The sequence below is a fragment of the Oncorhynchus clarkii genome, chromosome 7 (genome assembly GCF_045791955.1).
Source record: "Oncorhynchus clarkii lewisi isolate Uvic-CL-2024 chromosome 7, UVic_Ocla_1.0, whole genome shotgun sequence".
NCBI classification, from domain to species: domain Eukaryota; kingdom Metazoa; phylum Chordata; class Actinopteri; order Salmoniformes; family Salmonidae; genus Oncorhynchus; species Oncorhynchus clarkii.
This window is the reverse complement of record NC_092153.1, coordinates 84,608,528-84,636,181: the sequence shown is the minus strand read 5'-3', so window position 1 is coordinate 84,636,181 and position 27,654 is coordinate 84,608,528. Positions and strand designations below refer to the sequence as shown.

At 44.0% G+C, this 27,654-nt stretch overlaps 1 protein-coding gene across 2 annotated transcripts in view; it reads right to left on the bottom strand.

Annotated features, from left to right (window-relative positions):
• LOC139413929 (nischarin) overlaps positions 1–26,956 on the bottom strand; it is a 36,215-nt gene extending 9,259 nt beyond the window's left edge. For both annotated transcript variants that reach the window (XM_071161791.1, XM_071161792.1), the window contains exons 1-17: positions 26,695–26,956; positions 25,575–25,658; positions 25,208–25,390; positions 24,542–24,590; positions 24,154–24,317; positions 23,929–24,024; positions 22,171–22,266; positions 21,865–22,017; positions 21,418–21,486; positions 20,857–21,042; positions 20,424–20,552; positions 16,015–16,128; positions 13,571–13,691; positions 6,760–6,884; positions 2,549–2,622; positions 347–1,900; positions 6–189 (exon numbers count right to left, since the gene is read on the bottom strand). In XM_071161791.1, the coding sequence (XP_071017892.1) occupies positions 6–189; positions 347–1,900; positions 2,549–2,622; positions 6,760–6,884; positions 13,571–13,691; positions 16,015–16,128; positions 20,424–20,552; positions 20,857–21,042; positions 21,418–21,486; positions 21,865–22,017; positions 22,171–22,266; positions 23,929–24,024; positions 24,154–24,317; positions 24,542–24,590; positions 25,208–25,390; positions 25,575–25,658; positions 26,695–26,775 (3,462 nt within the window). In that variant the 5' untranslated portion in view covers positions 26,776–26,956. The remainder of the gene's footprint in view (positions 1–5; positions 190–346; positions 1,901–2,548; positions 2,623–6,759; positions 6,885–13,570; positions 13,692–16,014; positions 16,129–20,423; positions 20,553–20,856; positions 21,043–21,417; positions 21,487–21,864; positions 22,018–22,170; positions 22,267–23,928; positions 24,025–24,153; positions 24,318–24,541; positions 24,591–25,207; positions 25,391–25,574; positions 25,659–26,694) is intronic.
• Positions 26,957–27,654: the final 698 nt, after the last annotated feature.

Below are 27,654 nucleotides of genomic sequence, written 5' to 3'. Positions count from 1 at the left end.
TCTACCTCTGCAATGTTTGTGTGGAAGAACCCCAGCAGCTGGTGTCCCCTAAGCCCAGAGATGAGGGACAGGGCTGGGGACAGGGACAGGTGGGATGGGACCTGATTGTCTCCGGTCAGCTTCTCCACCAGGATGTCTGTTGGGTAGGACAGGGACAGGGATGGCCGAGGACGCTGAGCACCTCGAGGGCTAGATGGAGAGAGAGAGAGAGAGAGAAACAATATGTCATGAAAAATGGAAGAACCTCGATCTTGATAGCTAACTGTTAGTAATGAGACGGCCCGTCCTTCAGTAAATGAGACGATCCGTCCTTCAGTAATGAGACAATGTGTCCATATGTATCTACCTGTTAACCTGCAGTCTGTCTGTGCTCTTGGTCTCATTGGGAGTGGGCGTGTGTATGTTTATCGTCCTGGGACTGTCCCCGTCACTGTGGCTATGTTCGTTCCCACCCTGCAGGAAAGCCACAGTCTTGATGTCCCTGAGGCTGGAGCGCAGCAGGGTAAACTGTTTCTGGAAACGGAGCCTGTCGTGAGGCAACGGGAACACCGCTGTGACCCTCTCCTGTCCCACTAGGAGCTCCATGACACGGCTGTCTCTGGGGGAGCGGTGGTGCCAGGGGCAGCTGGGAGAGTAGGCAGGGATAGAGCCAGCACCAGCCCCATACAGGGCACTCGGCCTTGGGTGGGGCAGCACGGAGGCCAGGGGGATGCGGCTGAGCCTGGAGCAGGAGCGGAGCCTCTGGCTGTGGTCGTCTGACGGTTCATCTCCGGTGGTTCCCCGGGTCAGAGCTTTGAAGTCCACCTTCAGCACACAGAGATGGCGCTGGGTCAAGAACAGGACACAGGGGACACAGCAGGAGGAGTCTCTGTCCCCTCCTGGAACTACGTGGGATAGGATGTCAGAGAGAAGGGGATTGGTTAGAGTTTGGAGGGTGAAGGTATCTGGGTTAGTAGAGGTCTTCGTTGGAGTGAGAGTTGGGTTTGTTGAGGAGGTTGTCCGCTGGCTGGTCTGGGACGACAACATGGCAGTCTCCACTAGATGTGCTGCATAACCTCCTTTCACACAGCCCTGGTTCTCTTCCATCTCCCAGGAGGTGAAGAGCAGGTGGAGGAGCTGCTGTGGGGTGGAGGGTCCTCCTGACGGGGAGGAGGGGAGCTGGGCCAGGGAGCAGAGCAGGGAGTGGGTCTCTTTTAAACCCTCGGGGTCTGAGAAGAGGTACCAGTGGACATCAGAGGACCTCACCCTCAGGGAAAGGCAAGTGTCTGGGATGTAGAAGAGGAGAGAGTCTAGCTGGTCGTAGGGAAGGACAAGGTCTGGCTCCAGGTTATCTACTAGAGTTTGTAGGGTTAGGCCCTGGTTCTGGACTGTGACTGAGCCACGGTCGTGAGGCTGGCTCTGGGGTTGATGGGTTGGGGCTGTGGAGGGGTGACGAGGACAGTGGAACAGCCCCAGTAGACTGTTTGTTAGCACCACACACACCGACCTCTGCTCCACCACATCATCAACCCTGATGCAGTGGCACCACATGACTTTGGTCACACGTAACACCTCTGTCTCTGGGGCCTGGTTCTCTCCCTCTACCGGGTCAGTCAGGGACCCCTCCTCCTCTCCCTCCCTCTCCTTTCCCTCCCCCAGACCCATCTCAAAGTATCCATCTCCAGAGGAGGGGCTGGGACTGGGGCTGCCCAGATCAGTCTCTTCCTGGCTGGGGAGATCTCTGAGTCTGCTGGGCCTCCTGTTCTCCTCTCCCAGGGCTCTGGTGATGCGGGCAGACAGCAGGGAGGTGAAGGACGGACAGGAGGAGGTGGAGGGGAGGTGGAGGGGGAGCACAGGGGTCCTCAGGTTAGTGTTGCTCCATGTGTCTCGCTCCTCTCTGTCCTCCACACAGCAGCAGCAGCTGGGACACAGGAAATACACACCTGGTTAGATCATCATCATCATCAACATCTAGAATAACTCATGATAAAACTGTAGTAGAACAATAACAGCAGAAGGTGAAAGAGGGGAATATATATATGGTTTAGACTAGAATGCTGTGTATAAATAAATCATAAATACATTTTAAAAGGTGATTAATTTCTACTAAAAACAGCACTGACATAGTAATATGACTGTGGTGGATACCTCATGTCACAGGGTTGACGTTCCTCAACTGTCTACCGATATTTCTGGAGGGATCTAGCGCCTCCTCCTGACAGGTTAGTGTATAAACCTGGCCTCCATTTTAACTACATGTCACCGGCCTCCATTTTAACTACATGTCACATTAGTGAAGACATGGAGACAAACAGTACAGAAACAACACATCTTGAATGAATGAATGAATGGGTGGGTGGGTGAAAGAATGATTGAATGAATGGGTGGGTGAAAGAATGGGTGGGTGAAAGAATGAATGAATGAATGATTAAACGAATAAATGAATGAATGATTAAACGAATGAATGAATGAATGAATGGATGGGTGGGTGGGTGAAAGAATGATTGAAATGGTTTATTTCCGTGTCAAGCGTAAATGATGTTTACAAGCTGCGTGCTTCACAACGTACCTACTGTTCTGGTTCTGTTGGGTACTGGAGCGTTCAAAAGAACTAGAATCAGCGTCAGGTCGGTGGCTGGTAACCTGGAACAATAACAAAACGTAACATTTAAGATGTTGCTCCACTGAACATGCAACCCACAAAGACAATGTAATATCATGTAGAGTGCCTGGGTCCTCCCAGTCTTATAGACTACAAAAGGTTATTTTTTTCTTAGTTTTTTTTTTTTTTTTAAAGAGGTACAGCCGGGACACTATTAGGTTACGTTTTGATGTGGTTACATACGACAGATGGTTACACACAGTGGTAAATGACGGTACAGTACGGGGGGGGGGGGGGAATAGAACGCTCCTTATTCTTTTGGGTTAAGGTGTAAGCGTTAGTACCCAGGGCACTAATGTGTGTCTCTCCTCACTGAATGAACGGCTGATGGAAACCCGATAGAAACGGATAATTGTGCACATGACTGATGACGAAGAAGATGGTGATTGACATTAGAACAATAAGCTGATGAATTGCTCTTCCTCTGACCCAACAGCCCTGAGGGAAAGAAATACACCTATTTTTTTTTTGTTTCAGTCAAAAGAAGATGTCACTGGACTGTATTACTACTGTGACAGCAGTGGAGAAGGTGGAGAAAGTTTTAAAGTTCCTCGGCGTACACATCACAGACAAACTGAAATGGTCCGCACACACAGACAACGTTGTGAAGAAGGCTCAGCAGCGCCTCTTCAACCTCAGGAGGCGGAAGAAATGTGGCTTGTCACCTAAAACCCTCACATAGTTTTACACATGCACAATTGAGAGCATCCTGGTAGGGCAACTGCAACGCAAGGCTCTTCAGAGGGTGGTTCGGTCTGCACAACGCATCACCCACCGGGGACACATTACCTGCCCGCCAGGACACCTACAACACTCGATGTCGTAGAAAAGCCAAAAAGATCATCAAGGACAACAACCACCCGAGCCACTGCCTGTTCACCCCGCTACCATCCAGAAGGTGAGGTTAGTACAAGTGCATCAAAGCTGAAACCGAGAGACTGAAAAACAGCATTTCACTACACTCACATTAACATCTGCTAACCATGTGTATGTGACCAATACAATGGGATTTGACTGGACATTGTCAACTCAAATCGCTTTGAAAAGAGCCTTGCCCTAATGAAAGCCTACAGCCAACATAAGATATATAGATGAACCTTCGTCCCAGTCGGAGGTCCTGAGCACACTGGAGCAGGTTTTCATCAAGGATCTCTCTGTACTTTGCACCTTTCCCTCAATCCTGACTAGTTTCCCAGTCCCTGCTGCTGAAAAACATCCCCATAGCATGATGCTGCCACCACCATGCTTCACCATAGAGATGGGGCCAGGTTTCCTCCAGATGTGACATTTGGCATTCAGGTCAATCTTGGTTTCATCAGACCAGAGAATCTTGTTTCTCATGGTCCGAGAGTCCTTTAGGTGCCTTTTGGCAAACTCCAAGCGGGCTGTCATGTGCCTTTTTCCTGAGGAGTGGCTTCCACTTGGCCACTCCATAAAGGCCTGATTGCTGGAGCGCTGCAGAGATGGGAGAACCTTCCAGAAGGACAACCATCTCCACAGAGGAACTCTGGAGCTCTGTCAGAGTGACAATCTGGGTTTTTGGTCACCTCCCTGACCAAGGCCCTTCGCCCCCGATTGCTCAGTTTGGCTGCGTGGCCAGCATGATGAGACTAATGATGATTTGAAACAAGTTGCTTGAAAGGCATGAGCTCTGCTTACTTTTTTTTTGCACAGGATGTACACACGACAATAGTCTCACAATTTGACACTTGATAATGCCTCGACTTTCACGGCGGCATCCCTTTATAGCCTTAAAGCACCATGCCTTTCGCGGACCGGAGTTTTGCCCTTCTGCCTGAGTGTGCTGCGCAACCCGAAGCGTGATCGGGTCTTTCTCACAGGTTACAAGTGAAGACAGACACATCGGGGACGCAACTGCGTGCATTCCTTCCGTGTTTCCTTCCGTGTTTCCTTTCGTGTATTCATTTCAGTTCCGAGGTGCATATTGAAGATATTGGAAGAAATGTCCACGTTTACTTTTCGTCAGCGAACAAGATGAGTAGTCCTAACGAGCAGCAAAAGCACTAGCCAATGTCAATCTACTATCTCCCATAGTACAAAAGTTGACCTATTCTATGAGAGACATACATATTCCAAACATATTCTGGGACAGTTGTGGGATGCGATAGATCCCAAATTAATAAAACCACTAGCATCAAAAAAACTGTTTTACGCAATGTGGCTGACGCAACAGGTCAGAACGTTTGGCTTAAAATGTTGATAAACTATTAGGCTATTTCTTCACACTATTATCGCAGCAATGCGCACATGGTGGTAGGCTATAAGCGCAAATGTACCATTAAGAGAAAATAGAGAATGGAGGACGCTTATTCCGTGGTTCATTTTCATGCCAGGTAGGCTATACTCCTGTTATAAAGAGAAGACAAGTGTTGAATATTAGGAAAGTTGAGAAATAAATATAGTAGGCCTCGTCTATAGAAAGCTGGTGGAATCTCTTTTTATTATTAGAGGCCATCACTCTGTTTTCCCCCTGCAATTGCATAGCCTATAGAAATGTTGTGCAACATGAGCTCATGGGCTCTCATGAAGTGTTTGATTAGATTTTCGATACATTTGCATTGATGTCAGAGAGATTAGAGGGACAATAGTGCTGAGTACCAGGTAGTTAACAAGTTTGGTAGGTTACTAATGACCATCAGCAGCATCCGAACTTGGAGAAGCCTAATTACTGTGACTAAACGGTCATGTGGCATTTGACTGGCTTCATGACTCGTGACTGCCGGTGTGGGGGTAATACGGTCACCGCAACAGCCCTACCCACAGGTGGACGCCAATCAAGTTGTAGAAACATCTCAAGGATGATCCATAGATACAGGATGCACAGCTGAATTTGGAGTCTTATAGCAAAGGTCTGAATACTTATGTGAATAAGGTATCCGTTTTTTGATTTTGTATAAATCAGCAAACATTTCTAAAAACCTGCTTTCACTTTGTCATTTTGGTGCATTGTATATAGACAGATGTGTATGTGCTTTTATTTGATACATTTTAGAATAAGGCTGCAACGTAACAAAATGTGGAAAAGGGGAAGGGGTCTGAATACTTTCCGAATTAAACTTGAACAATTCCCAAAATCTGATACACAACCAATTGTCGGCATTTAACCATCCAAATATTTCATACGATATTCTGCCCATATTGGGACTCAGCTTGACTGATCTCCTTCCTATAGGACTACAATGAAATATATATAATTACATTTGAAATCATAAAGTTAATTCACAATTGCATGCTCGGCTTCAAAAGCCCAGATCAATAAATTTAGTAAATGTGTTTAATGGTGGCCTCTGGTGGTTAAAACGAGCATTAAAAGCAAGAACTGTAAAGCACCATTCCACACCACGGCATACCACACGCTATACCAGGGTATGTCACAACTTTTAAAATTGTGGGCCGAAGTTTCCTCAAGGCGAAAAGGAAAGGTCGGGTTGGATGGGTAGGTGTAGAACGTGAACGCCAAGCGACCCTAAGGTTGCGTGTCACGAATCTCATCACGGACAACTTTAGTATTTTAGTAACTTTGCAACTACTCGGCATGTTAGCTAACCCTTCCCATAACGTTAGCTATCCAAGGAATTAAGGTTAACACTAGCCAGCTAACTAACGTTAGCCAACTAGCAACCTAGTTAAAATGGAATTTGTAAAATATACATATTGCAAATTCGTAACTTATTGCACGAATTGCAATTCGTAACATATCATACGAATGATCATTTGTTACATCATATGAATTGTAATTGGTATCATATCATACCAAATGGATAATGGACATCCACAAATGTATACATACCATACCAAATATAACTTATCATACTAATTTCAGTACTCCACATTTTCGTTTATTATGTTACGTCTACCCCTGAGTTCAGGTTGTTTTTTTGGACAATTTTACATAAAGTAATATAACATTCATTACTTACTGTATGTTTTAAGAATCACTATTATAATTTTTTTTAAACGGTACGTTCACAAAGAAACTAAACGTTATTTTTCTTGCAGCAGTTTCCATATTACAAAATAAATCGTGAAAACGTCATAATAAAAATGTTTTTTTTGTTGTTGTGTGTAATCAGATGGAGAAAAAAAAAAAAACTCACCTGTAGTTGTTCCTCACAAGGCAGTGTGTTTACATCATCATAGCATCGCTGGGTATCAAGTGCAATAAAATCCACAGGAGTCAATATTGTAGGGGTAACAAAGCCTTCTTCTTTACATATCAATTCTGGAACAAACAAAAACATTTAAATAGTGATCTGAAATGTATACTGCTACGCTTCAAAGTGTGTTTAGTGTGAGCACACTGTATATCACAGTGGAAAGAGTTACAACATTACTGTGTGTCTTAGGGGGGAGTAGTGATGTATTAGTAAGAGCTGTGTGTCTCGGGGGGGGGGGGGAATAGTGGTGTATTAGTAAGAGCTGTGTGTCTCAGGGGGGAGTAGTGATGTATTAGTAAGAGCTGTGTGTCTCAGGGGGGAGTAGTGATGTATTAGTAAGAGCTGTGTGTCTCAGGGGGGAGTAGTGATGTATTAGTAAGAGCTGTGTGTCTCGGGGGGGGAGTAGTGGCGTATTAGTAAGAGCTGTGTGTCTCAGGGGGGAGTAGTGACGTATTAGTAAGAGCTGTGTGTCTCAGGGGGGAGTAGTGACGTATTAGTAAGAGCTGTGTGTCTCAGGGGGGAGTAGTGGTGTATTAGTAAGAGCTGTGTGTCTCAGGGGGGAGTAGTGACGTATTAGTAAGAGCTGTGTGTCTCAGGGGGGAGTAGTGATGTATTAGTAAGAGCTGTGTGTCTCAGGGGGGAGTAGTGATGTATTAGTAAGAGCTGTGTGTCTCAGGGGGGAGTAGTGATGTATTAGTAAGAGCTGTGTGTCTCAGGGGGGAGTAGTGGTGTATTAGTAAGAGCTGTGTGTCTCAGGGGGGAGTAGTGACGTATTAGTAAGAGCTGTGTGTCTCAGGGGGGAGTAGTGACGTATTAGTAAGAGCTGTGTGTCTCAGGGGGGAGTAGTGGTGTATTAGTAAGAGCTGTGTGTCTCAGGGGGGAGTAGAGACGTATTAGTAAGAGCTGTGTGTCTCAGGGGGGAGTAGTGATGTATTAGTAAGAGCTGTGTGTCTCAGGGGGGAGTAGTGATGTATTAGTAAGAGCTGTGTGTCTCAGGGGGGAGTAGTGATGTATTAGTAAGAGCTGTGTGTCTCAGGGGGGAGTAGTGATGTATTAGTAAGAGCTGTGTGTCTCAGGGGGGAGTAGTGACGTATTAGTAAGAGCTGTGTGTCTCAGGGGGGAGTAGTGATGTATTAGTAAGAGCTGTGTGTCTCAGGGGGGAGTAGTGATGTATTAGTAAGAGCTGTGTGTCTCAGGGGGGAGTAGTGACGTATTAGTAAGAGCTGTGTGTCTCAGGGGGGAGTAGTGATGTATTAGTAAGAGCTGTGTGTCTCAGGGGGGAGTAGTGATGTATTAGTAAGAGCTGTGTGTCTCAGGGGGGAGTAGTGATGTATTAGTAAGAGCTGTGTGTCTCAGGGGGGAGTAGTGATGTATTAGTAAGAGCTGTGTGTCTCAAGGGGGGAGTAGTGATGTATTAGTAAGAGCTGTGTGTCTCAGGGGGGAGTAGTGGTGTATTAGTAAGAGCTGTGTGTCTCAGGGGGGAGTAGTGATGTATTAGTAAGAGCTGTGTGTCTCAGGGGGGAGTAGTGATGTATTAGTAAGAGCTGCGTGTCTCGGGGGGGGGGGGGGGGGGGTAGTGATGTATTAGTAAGAGCTGTGTGTCTTGGGGGGGGGGAATAGTGATGTATTAGTAAGAGCTGTGTGTCTCAAGGGGGAGTAGTGATGTATTAGTAAGAGCTGTGTGTCTCAGGGGGGAGTAGTGATGTATTAGTAAGAGCTGTGTGTCTCAGGGGGGAGTAGTGATGTATTAGTAAGAGCTGTGTGTCTCAGGGGGGAGTAGTGATGTATTAGTAAGAGCTGTGTGTCTCAGGGGGGAGTAGTGATGTATTAGTAAGAGCTGTGTGTCTCAGGGGGGAGTAGTGATGTATTAGTAAGAGCTGTGTGTCTCAGGGGGGAGTAGTGACGTATTAGTAAGAGCTGTGTGTCTCAGGGGGGAGTAGTGACGTATTAGTAAGAGCTGTGTGTCTCAGGGGGGAGTAGTGATGTATTAGTAAGAGCTGTGTGTCTCAGGGGGGAGTAGTGATGTATTAGTAAGAGCTGTGTGTCTCAGGGGGGAGTAGTGACGTATTAGTAAGAGCTGTGTGTCTCAGGGGGGAGTAGTGATGTATTAGTAAGAGCTGTGTGTCTCAGGGGGGAGTAGTGATGTATTAGTAAGAGCTGTGTGTCTCAGGGGGGAGTAGTGACGTATTAGTAAGAGCTGTGTGTCTCAGGGGGGAGTAGTGATGTATTAGTAAGAGCTGTGTGTCTCAGGGGGGAGTAGTGATGTATTAGTAAGAGCTGTGTGTCTCAGGGGGGAGTAGTGATGTATTAGTAAGAGCTGTGTGTCTCAGGGGGGAGTAGTGATGTATTAGTAAGAGCTGTGTGTCTCAAGGGGGGAGTAGTGATGTATTAGTAAGAGCTGTGTGTCTCAGGGGGGAGTAGTGGTGTATTAGTAAGAGCTGTGTGTCTCAGGGGGGAGTAGTGATGTATTAGTAAGAGCTGTGTGTCTCAGGGGGGAGTAGTGATGTATTAGTAAGAGCTGCGTGTCTCGGGGGGGGGGGGGGGGGGGGGGGGGGGGGTAGTGATGTATTAGTAAGAGCTGTGTGTCTTGGGGGGGGGGAATAGTGATGTATTAGTAAGAGCTGTGTGTCTCAAGGGGGAGTAGTGATGTATTAGTAAGAGCTGTGTGTCTCAGGGGGGAGTAGTGATGTATTAGTAAGAGCTGTGTGTCTCAGGGGGGAGTAGTGATGTATTAGTAAGAGCTGTGTGTCTCAGGGGGGAGTAGTGATGTATTAGTAAGAGCTGTGTGTCTCAGGGGGGAGTAGTGATGTATTAGTAAGAGCTGTGTGTCTCAGGGGGGAGTAGTGATGTATTAGTAAGAGCTGTGTGTCTCAGGGGGGAGTAGTGACGTATTAGTAAGAGCTGTGTGTCTCAGGGGGGAGTAGTGACGTATTAGTAAGAGCTGTGTGTCTCAGGGGGGAGTAGTGATGTATTAGTAAGAGCTGTGTGTCTCAGGGGGGAGTAGTGACGTATTAGTAAGAGCTGTGTGTCTCAGGGGGGAGTAGTGATGTATTAGTAAGAGCTGTGTGTCTCAGGGGGGAGTAGTGATGTATTAGTAAGAGCTGTGTGTCTCAAGGGGGGAGTAGTGATGTATTAGTAAGAGCTGTGTGTCTCAGGGGGGAGTAGTGATGTATTAGTAAGAGCTGTGTGTCTCGGGGGGGGGGGGGGGGGGGGGGGGTAGTGATGTATTAGTAAGAGCTGTGTGTCTCAGGGGGGAGTAGTGATGTATTAGTAAGAGCTGTGTCTCAGGGGGGAGTAGTGGTGTATTAGTAAGAGCTGTGTGTCTCAGGGTGTGACGTCTGGGACTGCTCAAATAACAGATCGTTAGCCCTAAGATTGCGTCACTGACCCACCCACATTAAACGATTCCCTGATCCACCTCTACGCAGATGACACCATTCTGTATACTTCTGGCCCTTCCTTGGACACTGTGCCATCTAACCTCCAAACGAGCTTCAATGCCATACAGCACTCCTTCCGTGGCCTCCAACTGCTCTTAAACGCTAGTAAAACCAAATGCATGCTTTTCAACCGGTCGCTGCCTGCACCCGCACGCCCGACCAGCATCACCACCCTGGATGGTTCCGACCTAGAATATGTGGACATCTATAAGTACCTAGGTGTCTGGCTAGACTGTAAACTCTCCTTCCAGACTCATATCAAACATCTCCAATCTAAAATCAAATCTAGAGTCGGCTTTCTATTTCAGCAACAAAGCCTCCTTCACTCACGCCGCCAAACTTACCCTAGTAAAACTGACTATCCTACCGATCCTCGACTTCGGCGATGTCATCTACAAAATAGCTTCCAATACTCTACTCAGCAAACTGGATGCAGTTTATCACAGTGCCATCCGTTTTGTCACTAAAGCACCTTATACCACCCACCACTGCGACCTGTATGCTCTAGTCGGCAGGCCAGACTCACTGGCTCCAGGTCATCTACAAGTCCATGCTAGGTAAAGCTCCGCCTTATCTCAGTTCACTGGTCACGATGGCAACACCCACCCGTAGCACGCGCTCCAGCAGGTGTATCTCACTGATCATCCCTAAAGCCAACACCTCATTTGGCCGCCTTTCCTTCCAGTTCTCTGCTGCCTGTGACTGGAACGAATTGCAAAAATCGCTGAAGTTGGAGACTTATCTCCCTCACCAACTTTAAACATCTGCTATCTGAGCAGCTAACCGATCGCTGCAGCTGTACATAGTCCATCGGTAAATAGCCCACCCAATTTACCTACCTCATCCCCATACTGTTTTTATTTATTTACTTTTATGCTCTTTTGCACACCAGTACCTGTACATGACCATCACTCCAGTGTTAATCTGCAAAATTGTAATTATTCGCGTACCTTCTCATGCCTTTTGCACACAATGCATATAGACTCTTATTTTTTTCTACTGTGTTATTGACTTGTTAATTGTTTACTCCATGTGTAACTCTGTGTTGTCTGTTCACACTGCTTTGCTTTATCTTGGCCAGGTCGCAGTTGCAAATGAGAACTTGTTCTCGACTGGCCTACCTGGTTAAATAAAGGTGTTCTCAACTGGCCTACCTGGTTAAATAAAGGTGATCTGGCCTACCTGGTTAAATAAAGGTGTTCTCGACTGGCCTACCTGGTTAAATAAAGGTGTTCTCGACTGGCCTACCTGGTTAAATAAAGGTGTTCTCAACTAGCCTACCTGGTTAAATAAAGGTGATCTGGCCTACCTGGTTAAATAAAGGTGATCTGGCCTACCTGGTTAAATAAAGGTGATCTGGCCTACCTGGTTAAATAAAGGTGATCTGGCCTACCTGGTTAAATAAAGGTGATCTGACCTACCTGGTTAAATAAAGGTGATCTGGCCTACCTGGTTAAATAAAGGTGATCTGGCCTACCTGGTTAAATAAAGGTGATCTGGCCTACCTGGTTAAATAAAGGTGATCTGACCTACCTGGTTAAATAAAGGTGATCTGACCTACCTGGTTAAATAAAGGTGATCTGACCTACCTGGTTAAATAAAGGTGATCTGACCTACCTGGTTAAATAAAGGTGATCTGACCTACCTGGTTAAATAAAGGTGATCTGACCTACCTGGTTAAATAAAGGTGATCTGACCTACCTGGTTAAATAAAGGTGATCTGACCTACCTGGTTAAATAAAGGTGATCTGACCTACCTGGTTAAATAAAGGTGATCTGACCTACCTGGTTAAATAAAGGTGATCTGGCCTACCTGGTTAAATAAAGGTGATCTGGCCTACCTGGTTAAATAAAGGTGATCTGACCTACCTGGTTAAATAAAGGTGATCTGGCCTACCTGGTTAAATAAAGGTGATCTGACCTACCTGGTTAAATAAAGGTGATCTGACCTACCTGGTTAAATAAAGGTGATCTGACCTACCTGGTTAAATAAAAGGGGATCTGACCTACCTGGTTAAATAAAAGGGGATCTGACCTACCTGGTTAAATAAAGGTGATCTGACCTACCTGGTTAAATAAAGGTGATCTGACCTACCTGGTTAAATAAAGGTGATCTGACCTACCTGGTTAAATAAAGGTGATCTGGCCTACCTGGTTAAATAAAGGTGATCTGGCCTACCTGGTTAAATAAAGGTGATCTGACCTACCTGGTTAAATAAAGGTGATCTGACCTACCTGGTTAAATAAAGGTGATCTGACCTACCTGGTTAAATAAAGGTGATCTGACCTACCTGGTTAAATAAAGGTGATCTGACCTACCTGGTTAAATAAAGGTGATCTGACCTACCTGGTTAAATAAAGGTGATCTGACCTACCTGGTTAAATAAAGGTGATCTGACCTACCTGGTTAAATAAAGGTGATCTGACCTACCTGGTTAAATAAAGGTGATCTGACCTACCTGGTTAAATAAAGGTGATCTGACCTACCTGGTTAAATAAAGGTGATCTGACCTACCTGGTTAAATAAAGGTGATCTGGCCTACCTGGTTAAATAAAGGTGATCTGACCTACCTGGTTAAATAAAGGTGATCTGACCTACCTGGTTAAATAAAGGTGATCTGACCTACCTGGTTAAATAAAGGTGATCTGGTCTACCTGGTTAAATAAAGGTGATCTGACCTACCTGGTTAAATAAAGGTGAGATAAAAAATACAATACATAAAACGAGCTTCGGTGACGACCGTGTGCCCTGAGTAGGACATGGGGCTTTTGTCTCCCATCTCAAAAACTAGTCTGAGAAAGCTCAAATCGGGGCCAAAAACGTGTAGTGTACACTCGGTTTAAGAGCGTTGAAGCACGAGGCTCAACTTCTCCACTGTTTTGGTCCTGTTGCTACCACGCTGTAACAGCATGAACCAAACCTGTGCACATGCGCAGATACTATGTGTGACTGTGTGAGAACGAAGTCGTGCATCTCGCTCTTCGCAATATCATCAGTGCTGCTCGTGATGACGTCATTTCGCTGAGTCTACCTTTAACACAGTGACTGGTATAGAGCTGCTGAGAGAGAGAGAGAGAGAGAGCACAGAGAGAGAGAGAGAGAGCACAGAGAGAGAGAGAGAGAGCACAGAGAGAGAGAGAGAGAGCACAGAGAGAGAGAGCACAGAGAGAGAGAGAGAGAGAGAACAGAGAGAACAGAGAGAAGAGAGAGAGAGAGAGAGCAAGAGAGAGTGAGAGAGTAGTGTTGAGAGAGCTAGAGCGTATAGGAGCAGAGCAGGCCCCACCCAGCAGCCTGATACATACATGATTACCTTGGCTGGAGCAGGCTGGGGCTAGGGCTGAGGAGAGGAGAGAGGAAGAGGAGGAAGAGGCGGCAGCGACAGAGGAGGAGATGGAAGATCCACCACCAGACAGCCTGGAGTCCTCACTGATCTGACAAACACACCAGCAGGCTTCGCTTTAGTCAACATATAATATAGAGGAATATTCTATATATATTTGCCAACTCCTATGCCATTGTTACAGGCAAGACAGCACAAACAGATCTGGGACTCAGGCTAGCTGCATTCAATACTATAGTAAATGGTTCACTTTAGATAGACCTCTTTACAGTTAGCAAGGAAAAGGATATTAGCATTTCTTTTGGGGGGAAAGAACCCCCCTCCCAAATATATCAGTAATACTGTAATAACCCCACCAAAGATATCAGTAATACTGTAATAACCCCCCCCCCCCCAAGATATCAGTAATACTGTAATAACCCCCTCAAATATATCAGTAATACTGTAATACCCCCCCCCCAAGATATCAGTAATACTGTAATAATCCCCCCCAAGATATCAGTAATACTGTAAACCCACCCCCCCCCCAAGATATCAGTAATACTGTAATACCCCCCCCCCAAGATATCAGTAATACTGTAAACCCACCCCCCCCAAGATATCAGTAATACTGTAATAACCCCCCCCAAAGATATCAGTAATACTGCAATAACCCCCCCAAAGATATCAGTAATACTGTAATAACCCCCCCCCCCCAGATATCAGTAATACTGCAATAACCCCCCCCCCCCCCCAAATATATCAGTAATACCCCCCCCCCCCCCAAGATATCAGTAATACTGTAATAACCCCTCAAAGAGATCAGTAATACTGCAATAACCCCTCAAATATATCAGTAATACTGCAATAACCCCCCCCCCTCAAAGATATCAGTAATACTGCAATAACCCCCCCCCCCCCAAATATATCAGTAATACTGTAATAACCCCCCCCCCCAAATATATCAGTAATACTGTAATAACCCCCTCAAAGATATCAGTAATACTGTAATAAACCCCCCCCAAGATATCAGTAATACTGTAATACCCCCCCCCCCCCCCAAGATATCAGTAATACTGTAATAAACCCCCCCCCCCCCCAAGATATCAGTAATACTGTAATAACCCCCCCCAAGATATCAGTAATACTGTAATAACCCCTCAAAGAGATCAGTAATACTGCAATAACCCCCCCCCCCTCAAAGATATTAGTAATACTGCAATAACCCCCCCCCCCCAAAGATATCAGTAATAACCCCCCCCCCCCCCAAGATATCAGTAATACTGTAATAACCCCTCAAAGATATCAGTAATACTGCAATAACCTTCCCCCCTCAAAGATATCAGTAATACTGCAATAACCCCCCAAAGATATCAGTAATACTGCAATAACCCCCCAAAGATATCAGTAATACTGCAATAACCCCCCCCCCCCAAGATATCAGTAATACTGTAATAACCCCCCCCAAGATATCAGTAATACTGTAATAACCCCTCAAAGAGATCAGTAATACTGCAATAACCCCCCCCCCCCCTCAAAGATATCAGTAATACTGCAATAACCCCCCCCCCCAAAGATATCAGTAATACCACCCCCCCCCCCCCCCCAAGATATCAGTAATACTGTAATAACCCCTCAAAGATATCAGTAATACTGCAATAACCCCCCCCCCCCCAAAGATATCAGTAATACTGCAATAACCCCCCCCCCCAAGATATCAGTAATACTGCAATAACCCCCCCCCCAAATATATCAGTAATACTGTAATAACCCCCCAAAGATATCAGCAATACTGTAATAACCCCCCAAATATATCAGTAATACTGTAATAACCCCCCAAATATATCAGTAATACTGTAATAACCCCTCAAAGATATCAGTAATACTGCAATAACCCCCCCCCCCCCCCAAAGATATCAGTAATAACCCCCCCCCCCCAAAATATATCAGTAATACTGTAATAACCACTCAAAGATATCAGTAATGCTGTAGTAACCCCCCAAAGATATCAGTAACGCTGTAATAACCCCCCCAAAGATATCAGTAATACTGCAATAACCCCCCCCCCCCCCCCCAAAGATATAACCCCCCCCCCCCCAAATATATCAGTAATACTGTAATAACCCCCCCCCCCAAAATATATCAGTAATACTGTAATAACCCCCCCAAAGATATCAGTAATACTGTAATAACCCCCCCCCCCCCCCCAAAATATATCAGTAATACTGTAATAACCCCCCAAATATATCAGTAATGCTGTAATAACCCCTCAAAGATATCAGTAATACTGTAATACCCCCCCCCCCCCCCCAAAGATATCAGCAATACTGTAATAACCAGTTGTAAGATGCTCCTGTTCACAGAGATCAACAGGCTCAGAACACTAGACAAAGTTACCACAAATCATTATTCTGCCATTGGTTATGGCACCTTACCTTATTTTCGTTGTTGGCCATTCGGTCTTTAGATTCTTTGGCTTTCTGAATAGCTTTCAACACCTCCACAGTGTCCAGCTCTTTCTCTGTCGGCGCAGTGCTGTCCAAGCATACCTGTTAGACAAGGACAACCACATCAACAATCAGTGGGTAGTTACCAACCTACCACTACAGTTACAACCTACCACTACAGTTACCAACCTACCACTACAGTTACCAACCTACCACTACAGTTACCAACCTACCACTACAGTTCCAACCTACCACTACAGTTCCCAACCTACCACTACAGTTACCAACCTACCACTACAGTTACCAACCTACCACTACAGTTACAACCTACCACTACAGTTACCAACCTACCACTACAGTTACCAACCTACCACTACAGTTACCAACCTACCACTACAGTTACCAACCTACCACTACAGTTACCAACCTACCACTAGTTACTACAGTTACAACCTACCACTACAGTTACCAACCTACCACTACAGTTACCAACCTACCACTACAGTTACTACAGTTACAACCTACTACTACTACCACTACTACTACTACTACTGCTGCTACTACTGTTGTTGCTACTACTGCTGCTACTACTGCTGCTGCTACTACTGCTGTTGCTACTACTACTACTACTGCTGTTGTTGCTACTACTGCTGCTACTACTGCTGTTGCTGCTACTGTTGTTGCTACTACTGCTGCTACTACTACTGCTGCTACTACTACTGCTACTACTGTTGTTGCTACTACTGCTACTGTTGTTGCTACTACTGTTGTTGCTACTACTGTTGTTGCTACTACTGTTGTTGCTACTACTACTGCTGTTGCTGCTACTACTACTGTTGTTGCTACTACTACTGCTACTACTGTTGTTGCTACTACTGCTACTGTTGTTGCTACTACTGTTGTTGCTACTACTGTTGTTGCTACTACTGCTACTGCTACTACTGTTGTTGCTACTACTGCTACTACTACTACTACTACTGTTGTTGCTACTACTGCTACTGCTACTACTGTTGTTGCTACTGCTGCTACTACTACTGTTGTTGCTGCTACTGCTACTACTACTGCTGCTACTACTGTTGTTGCTGCTACTACTGTTGTTGCTGCTACTGCTACTACTACTGTTGTTGCTGCTACTGCTACTACTACTGCTACTGCTACTACTGTTGTTGCTACTGCTGCTACTACTACTGTTGTTGCTGCTACTGCTACTACTACTGTTGTTGCTACTACTGCTACTGCTACTACTGTTGTTGCTACTACTGCTACTACTGCTACTACTACTGTTGTTGCTACTACTGCTACTGCTACTACTGTTGTTGCTACTGCTACTACTACTACTGTTGTTGCTGCTACTGCTACTACTACTGCTGCTACTACTGTTGTTGCTGCTACTACTGTTGTTGCTGCTACTGCTACTACTACTGTTGTTGCTGCTACTGCTACTACTACTGTTGTTGCTACTACTGCTGCTACTACTACTGCTGCTACTACTACTGCTGCTGCTACTACTGTTGTTGCTACTACTGCTGCTACTACTACTGCTGCTACTTCTGTTGTTGCTGCTACTGCTCCTACTACTGCTGCTACTACTGTTGTTGCTACTACTGCTGCTACTACTGCTGTTGCTACTACTACTACTACTGCTACTACTACTACTGCTGTTGTTGCTACTACTGTTGTTGCTACTACTGTTGTTGCTACTACTGTTGTTGCTACTACTGCTGCTGCTACTACTGCTGCTGCTACTACTGCTGCTGTTGCTGTTGCTGCTACTACTGTTGTTGCTGTTGCTACTACTACTACTGTTGTTGCTACTACTGCTGCTACTACCGCTGTTGTTGCTGCTACTGCCACTACTGCTGTTTCTGCCGCTACTGCTGTTGCTGCTACTACTACTGCTGTTACTGTTTCTGCTACTACTGCTGTTGCTGCTGCTGCTGATACTGCTACTGCTGCTACTATGGCTAATATTACTACTGCTGCTACTATGGCTAATACTACTACTGCTGCTACTATGGCTAATACTACTACTGCTGCTTCTACTGCTGCTACTGTGGCTAATACTGCTACTACTATGGCTAATATTACTACTGCTGCTACTATGGCTAATACTGCTGCCACTGTTACTACTGCTGCTGCTGGTATGGCTAATACTACTACTACTTCTGCTGATGATGCTGCTACTGCTGCTGCTAGTATGGCAAATACTGCTATTGCTACTACTATGGCTAATACTGCTGCTACTGTTACTACTGCTGCTGCTAGTATGGCAAATACTACTACTACTTCTGCTGCTACTACTACTACTACTACGACTTCTGCTGCTGATGCTACTACTACTACTTCTGCTACTGCTGCTAAGGCTAATACTACTACTACTTCTGCTACTAAGGCTAATACTACTACTGCTGCTACTATGGCTAATACTACTACTGCTGCTACTATGGCTAATACTACTACTGCTGCTTCTACTGCTGCTACTGTGGCTAATACTGCTACTACTATGGCTAATATTACTACTGCTGCTACTATGGCTAATACTGCTGCTACTGTTACTACTGCTGCTGCTAGTATGGCTAATACTACTACTACTTCTGCTGACGATGCTGCTACTGCTGCTAGTATGGCAAATACTGCTGCTACTACTGCTGCTGCTAGTATGGCAAATACTACTACTACTACTTCTGCTGCTGCTGCTACTACTACTCTGACTTCTGCTGCTGATGCTGCTACTACTACTTCTGCTACTGCTGCTAAGGCTAATACTACTACTACTTCTGCTGCTGCTGCTACTACTACGGCTAATACTACTACTGCTGCTAATATGGCTAATACTACTACTGCTGCTTCTACTGCTGCTACTGTGGCTAATACTACTACTGCTACTTCTGCTGCTGATGATGCTGCTACTATGGCTAATACTACTACTGCTGCTGCTACTGTGGCTAATACTACTACTGCTACTTCTGCTGCTGATGATGCTGCTACTATGGCTAATACTACTACTGCTGCTGCTACTGTGGCTAATACTACTACTGCTACTTCTGCTGCTGATGATGCTGCTACTATGGCTAATACTACTACTGCTGCTGCTACTGTGGCTAATACTACTACTGCTACTTCTGCTGCTGATGATGCTGCTACTATGGCTAATACTACTACTGCTGCTGCTACTGTGGCTAATACTAATACTACTTCTGCTGCTGATGATGCTGCTACTGCTACTACTACTACGGCTAATACTACTACTGCTGCTACTATAGCTAATACTACTACTGCTGCTACTATAGCAAATATTACTACTGCTGCAACTATGGCTAATACTACTACTACTGCTGCTATTATAGCTAATACTACTACTGCTGCTACTATGGCCAATACTACTACTGCTGCTACTATGGCTAATACTACTACTGCTGCTACTATGGCTAATACTACTACTACTGCTGCTATTATTGCTAATACTACTACTGCTGCTACTATGGCTAATATTACTACTGCTGCTACTATGGCCAATACTACTACTACTGCTGCTACTATGGCCAATACTACTACTGCTGCTATTATAGCTAATACTACTACTGCTGCTATTATAGCTAATACTACTACTGCTGCTATTATAGCTAATACTACTACTGCTGCTACTATGGCCAATACTACTACTACTGCTGCTACTATGGCTAATACTAATACTACTGCTGCTACTATGGCTAATATTACTACTGCTGCTACTATGGCTAATATTACTACTGCTGCTACTATGGCTAATATTACTACTGCTGCTACTATGGCTAATACTACTACTGCTGCTACTATGGCTAATACTACTACTGCTGCTACTATGGCTAATACTACTACTGCTGCTACTATGGCTAATACTACTACTGCTGCTACTATGGCTAATATTACTTCTGCTGCTACTATGGCTAATACTACTAGTGCTGCTACTATGGCTAATACTACTACTGCTGCTTTTACTGCTGCTACTGTTACTACTGCTGCTGCTAGTATGGCTAATACTGTTACTGCTGCTGTTACTACTGCTGCTACTGTTACTACTGCTGCTGCTAGTATGGCTAATACTGTTACTGCTGCTGTTACTACTGCTGCTACTACTACTACTACTACTACTAAGGCTAATACCACTACTACTTCTGCTGCTGCTGATGCTGCTACTACTACTAAGGCTAATACTACTACTACTTCTGCTACTACTACTAAGGCTACTACTACTACTACTTCTGCTGCTAAGGCTAATACTACTACTACTTCTGCTGCTACTACTACTACTACTACTACTAAGGCTACTACTAGGTTGCCTCCCTCACTAAGAAGTCAGTCTGTCTGTCCTACTGTATGTGGTGTGTGTGTGTGTGTGTGTGTATGTGTGTCCATACCTCTGAGGCGCGGTCCCAGAACTGAGCCAGCACCTTGGTTCTGTAGTCAGGGATGATACACATGGGGTTGTTAGACAGGACCAGCCTCTCCAGGCAGGGCAGCATTCCTATGTACCTGATCTCCTCAAGCTGAGAGGACAGAGGAAATTCAGCACTTTAGTCAACTTTATATGTATGTTATATGTATGTTATATGTATGTTATATGTAGCTAGTAACTTCACTGCAGTAAAAGTAGTTTTAGGCCAGCTACTGTTAAATAGCTTAGTGACAACTGATGTAAAAACATTTTTTTTTTTAAACAATCAGAATACTAGCGACCTGTCCCAGTTTGTTGAAGCTAAGGTCTAGGTTGACCAGAGAAAATAGTTCAGCGAGGCCCGATTGATTAATTGATTTAACGATTGGATGCTGCAGAGTGGTAGATTACCCTACCTGTCCCAGTTTGTTGGAGCTGAGGTCCAGGTTAACCAGAGAGTATAGTTTAGTGAGGCCTGCGAGGCTGTCGAGCTGGTTGCCTGCCAGGTTGAGGGTCTTGATGTTACCCAGTTTGGTGTGGGCCCCCTCTAACACTGTCAGAATGTTGTAAGAAAGGTCCAGGTGGATCAGATTGTACAGGTGCTGAAACACAAGCAGAAAACAGCATGAAAACAAAATGGACGTCATATTATGGTCTTGGGTGCTCTTGTACTTTTCTCTAGAAATGGCCTCAACATCATTAAGTCAAATACAGTGACATGTTAATCCTGTAACATGATTAGCTACTTTTTTTCTCTATTTTTTTATTTTTAAACACATTAATAACATGTGACATGTTTTATTAGGGGAACATTCAACTATATACATTAAATGAAGCCATACAACAACACCACACCAACCACTAAGATATGGGGCTCTTTTGTTTTGAATGTGGTTTTGACAATACGTCCTATCTATTGTAAATATCTCTGTACCTTGAGCTCTACAGCTCTATGAACATCTCTAGTCTGAACATACCTGAAGGTTTTCCACCATAGAGAGCTCGTTGGAACTAAGATCTAAGAATTCGACTTTTGGTATCAATTTCTGAAAAATAGGACAACATTTTTAAAAAGTTACCAGAATTACACATATAGTCAAATGTATTATGGCCAAACATAGACGTACAGTATAATTCCATTAATAACACACAAAAAAAACATGAATAACACAATCCCATGACTTTTATTTACCTTGGTTTAACTAGGCAAGTCAGTTAAGAACAAATTCTTATTTTCAATGACGGCCTAGGAACAGTGGGTTAACTGTCTTGTTCAGGGGCAGAACGACAGATTTGTACCTTGTCAGCTCGGGGGTTTGAACTTGCAACCTTCCGGTTACTAGTCCAACGCTCTAACCACTAGGCCACCCTGCCGAATAACAGGCATTCGTTATTATTATTGATATGAGTGTAGGGTCTCTCACCACTGAGTTGTCTATGCAGCCTATGTGGTTGTGGCTCATGTCCAGGGTGGTGAGAGTCTTCCAGGTAGGGATGATGGTGGCAACGGGCCGGTCTGAAAGCGCTCCCTCTGCGACCCACTGAGGGGACACGCATGCCTCCGGAACCAGCACATCCTACACAACGAAGGTAGGAATCAATACAGACCAACCCACCTACCCACCAACCCACACACCTACCCACCCCCCCCCCCCCCCCCCCCCCACACACACACACACACACACACACACACACACACACACACACACAGAGTAAAGTAGCCGTGTTACCATCATGGATGCTGCAGAGTGGTGGACATTCAGCGTGACCAGACAGGGTTTCAGAGAAGGCAGTCCCATGATCTGGGCCGAGTTACAGTCACTTATCTGGAAGAAAATGATTTAAAAATGAATAAAAAAACAGGGGAACAAGTGACGGTTTAATTATCAATAGGATGACGGCCTAGGAACAGTGGGTTATGCTAACATGACTAAACGGTAACACGGTAGAATAATGTTTATTACTAAGTATTAATAAAACTGTTTATAAGTATTACCCAGGTCCAAAACAGAATATTTCCACAGATCCTTTTTGCCATATAGTGAGGATATTTATCACCAATAATTTAGTTAATAATTTAGTTCTATATCAGCTGATGGTATGCTGCTTTAAGTATCTGTGTCTCCTTGTTGTGTCTCGTGGTCTATTTATGGGCTGGTGCAATCAAACTTCTCCTCTTGGGGATTAATAACGTACTATCTTAACATTACCTAGCCTGGTCCCAGATCTGTTGTCTTGCTAATAATGACAATAAGAATCACAGATCTGAGATCAGGCTAACCATTAAAGTCCACCCACCAAAAAAGGCTTCAGAAAAGCTGTTTCATGACCCAGGAAAAAGGAACTGCAAATTGGTGACATCATTTTGTAGATAATGATATTAAGTGGAAGAATGTGTGATCTACAACTAATAAATTAAATCAAATGTATTTATAAAGCCCTTCGTACATCAGCTGATATCTCAAAGTGCTGTAACAGAAACCCAGCCTAAAACCCCCAAACAGCAAGCAATGCAGGTGTAGAAGCACAGTGGCTAAGAAAAAACTCCCTAGGAAGGACAAAACCTAGGAAGAAACGTAGAGAGGAACCAGGCTATGAGGGGTGGGCCAGTCCTCTTCTGGCTGTGCCGGGTGGAGATTATAACAGAACATGGCCAAGATGTTCAAATGTTCATAGATGACCAACAGGAGATTATAACCGAACATGGCCAAGATGTTCAAATGTTCATAGATGACCAATAGGAGATTAGAACAGAACATGGCCAAAATGTTCATAGATGACCAACAGGAGATTAGAACAGAACATGGCCAAGATGTTCAAATGTTCATAGATGACCAACAGGAGATTATAACCGAACATGGCCAAGATGTTCAAATGTTCATAGATGACCAATAGGAGATTAGAACAGAACATGGCCAAAATGTTCATAGATGACCAACAGGAGATTAGAACAGAACATGGCCAAGATGTTCAAATGTTCATAGATGACCAACAGGAGATTATAACCGAACATGGCCAAGATGTTCAAATGTTCATAGATGACCAATAGGAGATTAGAACAGAACATGGCCAAAATGTTCATAGATGACCAACAGGAGATTAGAACAGAACATGGCCAAGATGTTCAAATGTTCATAGATGACCAACAGGAGATTATAACCGAACATGGCCAAGATGTTCAAATGTTCATAGATGACCAATAGGAGATTAGAACAGAACATGGCCAAAAAATCTACATAATGTTGTTGAAATGTTGCAGTTTCGTTTTCTGGGTCGTGGGCCCTTGGACCGTCACCCGTGGGCCCTTGGACTGTCACCCGTGGGCCCTTGGACTGTCACCCATTGGCCCTTGGACCGCCACCCATTGGCCCTTGGACCGCCACCCATTGGCCCTTGGACCGCCACCCATTGGCCCTTGGACCGCCACCCATTGGCCCTTGAACCGCCACCCATTGGCCCTTTGACTATCCCCTATTGCTAGTACATACCTCTATCTGTAGGAGAGCTTTAAAGACTGAAAGGTCAAACGTGAGGCTGTCTTCCTGGATGTTACTGGTCCCCACCTCTCCTCTGGTGCCTGTGATCTGGGAGAACAGTAGAGACCAAACAAGACATGGCTAAACACTAGTGGGTTTTTAAGGGTGCCTGTACATAGATCAAATCATATTAGCTACAGATTCAGAGATGTCGAGAGATGTCGAGAGAGAGTTCACCTTGAGGTATTTGAGTCTGCAGGTGAAGTCCAGGATGTGTCCCAGGTCTGCCTTGGCGTCACCATTAGAGCAGGTAGGCTTGGCCAGCTTCAGCTGCTGAGTGATGGCATACAGCTGGAGGGGACACAATGTGAACACCTCACCAGCCACCAGCAACTGCTCTCCTGCAATCAATCAATATCTTTATTGTTCCTGTTCAGACATCTGTAGTGCAGTAAGGTCAAGGGTCACGCAGCCAGTAGAATACAAAAAAATATTGCACATTATTACATCAACATTTTTACTAATGCTTGTGTCATGTACAACTGTCTTGTCTGAAAGCCACTTCTGAAAATAATACATTTATTCTGTTGTTTTCTATTGGTAGCTGATGAACAAATGAACAAACCCTTGTGGAACAGCTCCTCTGCCAGAGCGGCTGTGATTCCATTAATTTCCTGAAGACATGGACAAAAGACAAACATTACAAGTGAGATATTCCTTAGCGAAGAAGAAAGACTAGAAGATAAGTTTCTATGTTATTGTCATTAATTCTGGTCACGTCTGTCACGGCTATCAAATTGACAAGTACCACACATCTTGTGGTACTAACAAATGCCGATTTAATTTGTTACTACCACAAGACTTGTGGTACTGGTCAATTTGATAGCCATGATAGACGTGTCCTGTCATCATGTGCTCTCAAATTATTTGTTGTTTTGTTGTTGTAATAATGATAGTTAAAACAGATGATCAATGATGGATAGCACTAAGACATGAACACTAACTCACTGACCTGCAAAACAGCTGAAGAACTAAATACCCTGCTTAAATTGCTTTATTAATTCAGGACATGATCATTAAACTCTGACAACAGCTATTTCTTGCCTGATGTTCTGCTGTGACAAGATTCAAAACAACCCTTGATAATATTTAACCACCACTACAGATATGAATAGCTCATGAGATTACACACACCTGATCTGACCTGTGCAAGGTGGATCAAAGTGCACACACAAGTGTAAAACAAATCTGACATATTACAAGACCAACATATGTGTGTGTGTCTCCTTACATATTGGTGGAAGTGCAGAAAGTAGGAGAGGACTTTAGGAGCAGCTGTAGGGAATCTGACCAGCAGTGTTTGTAGGTAGACTTCCAGTTCCTTCTGACGTTTCTCTACCAGGCTTTTGGAGTTTTTACCGATCATCTTCTTAGGCGGCAGTAAATGTTTCTCTATCTTCTTCTCAGCTGTCAGCTTGGGTGAAAATATTTGAATGAATCTCACAATTTAAAAAAAGGTCACAATAAACAGTATCAGTTGTGTAAACTGAACTAGCAGAATATGACAGTTATTACATAACTGTTACATGGCAGACAGTGTCATATATTTTACAATATGTCAATGGTTCACAACATTGTACATTTTTCAAGTCACTCACTTTCTCATGCAAGTCATGGAAATCACTGTAGCGATGCTTTATGGTCCATCTGTGATCCCTTACTTTCACCTCAATGACGTACACCTGGAGAATAAATGAATATTAATAATATAATATGGTCATGTGGTTTTTTCTTTCTTCTCTCTCCTAGAGGAGACGTGAAAATTAAATTCGTATCACGTTAGATAGACACAGGGTCAATCACAGTGGTCTGTTTTCTCTGTGTATTGAATATTACCCAACTAATTACTGAGAGGAGAACAATAACGACTATTGTTAGCTAACTTGTGATGTGGATATCAATGAATGGGACCTGTCATCAGTTAAACACAGCATGAATCATAAGGAATTGATTGAGCTTTCTTTACCACGATACTATATATATATATATATATATATATATATATATATATATATATATACACACATACACACACACACACACACACACACACACTATAGGCCCCAAAAGCTAGCACAGTAAACAGAGAGGAATGTATCAGTGACAGTCAGTTGTCCTGATTGACTGACAGTGTAGCTAGCTAGAGTGAGCTTTGTGATACCTAGCGAAATAGCTAAATCATTTGACGCACATCTCACGATCCATCATGACAACACCGTTAACTAGCAGCTAGCCTCTTAACAGCTTACTAAGAACATTTCGTAGTTAACTAGTTGACTGTCTGTATGAAAATATTGCTGTTTCACGATAAAAAAAAACCTCAATTAGCTTGGTAGCTATAGCTAGTTAGCTAGCTAGCTTCGAGAGACGTCACGTATTTAGAAAATGATTTGTCATTTAATATGTACACATACATGTCAATTAGCATCAGTATTTTAAACTGTAGCACGCGTGCAGTTATAAAAGCTTGGGATTAATTTAGCTAGATACGTTACTGTGATTTGCTTGAGTTATATGATATCTTCTACGTGACATTAAAACAGGACAGACAGATACGTACTTACTAGCTAGCTAACTAGATTGCTAATACCTAGCTAACTAGATTGATAATAGCTAGATTGATAACTGGCTAACTAGATTGCTAATAGATTGATAACGCTAACTAGATTGCTAATAACTAGCTAACTAGATTTCTAATAGCTAGCTACATGAACGTACAGTGTAATTCTCTACGAGCTCCGATCCAACGATGGAAACCTTTTTTACAACGACATCCTCAGGAAATACGGCAGTATCCATCTTGAAAATCACGATATCAAAAAATATATATATAATCAGTAGAGAAACTGGTCCAATGTTGTTTTAGCTTTAAGGTCCTCGGTGGATGTACAGTGCTAGCTAGCTTCCTCCTCCATCTTTGTTGTGACAGACAGCTGCGGTCTGGTTAAATCCCGGAAAACTATTCAAAGCCAAAAAGGAGAGACCGTTCGCTAAACAGATCTAGAGGCGTTGTCCTTTCCCTAATAGCCTACTTCTAAATCTTTGACCTGACTGGCTGTCTTGGTACCAGTACAATGCTGCGTAAAGAATAGATTAACCTATTTATCCAGCAATAGGTTTATCTGAATCTAAAAATAACTATTGTCTGTGAGTCGTCGAGACTCTCGACCAGTGACAGTAATCACCAAAATGGACAAGGGTTTTATATAATAATTTAACTTGATGATAGACACCGCATGACAAAATGCTGACACGGTGCACTACATTATCTCTGATTAATCGGAGATAATTGATTAATGGCTGTCTGTCCATGTGACTTCTTTATCTTACGGCAGGGTAGCCTAGTGGTTAGAGCGTTGGACTAGTAACCGAAAGGTTGCAAGTTCAAATCCCCGAGCTGACAAGGTACAAATCTGTCGTTCTGCCCCTGAACAGGCAGTTCCTGTTCATAGGCCGTCATTGAAAATAAGAATTTGTTCTTAACTGACTTGCCTAATAAAATAAATGACTCTCATTTTATCTATACCGATGCCTTCATGTACATATCTAGCTCAAATACCTCGTACCTCTGCACATTGATCTGGTATTGGTGCTCCACATTGATCTGGTATTGGTGCTCCTTGTATATAGCTCCACATTGATCTGGTATTGGTACTCCCTGTATATAGCTCCACATTG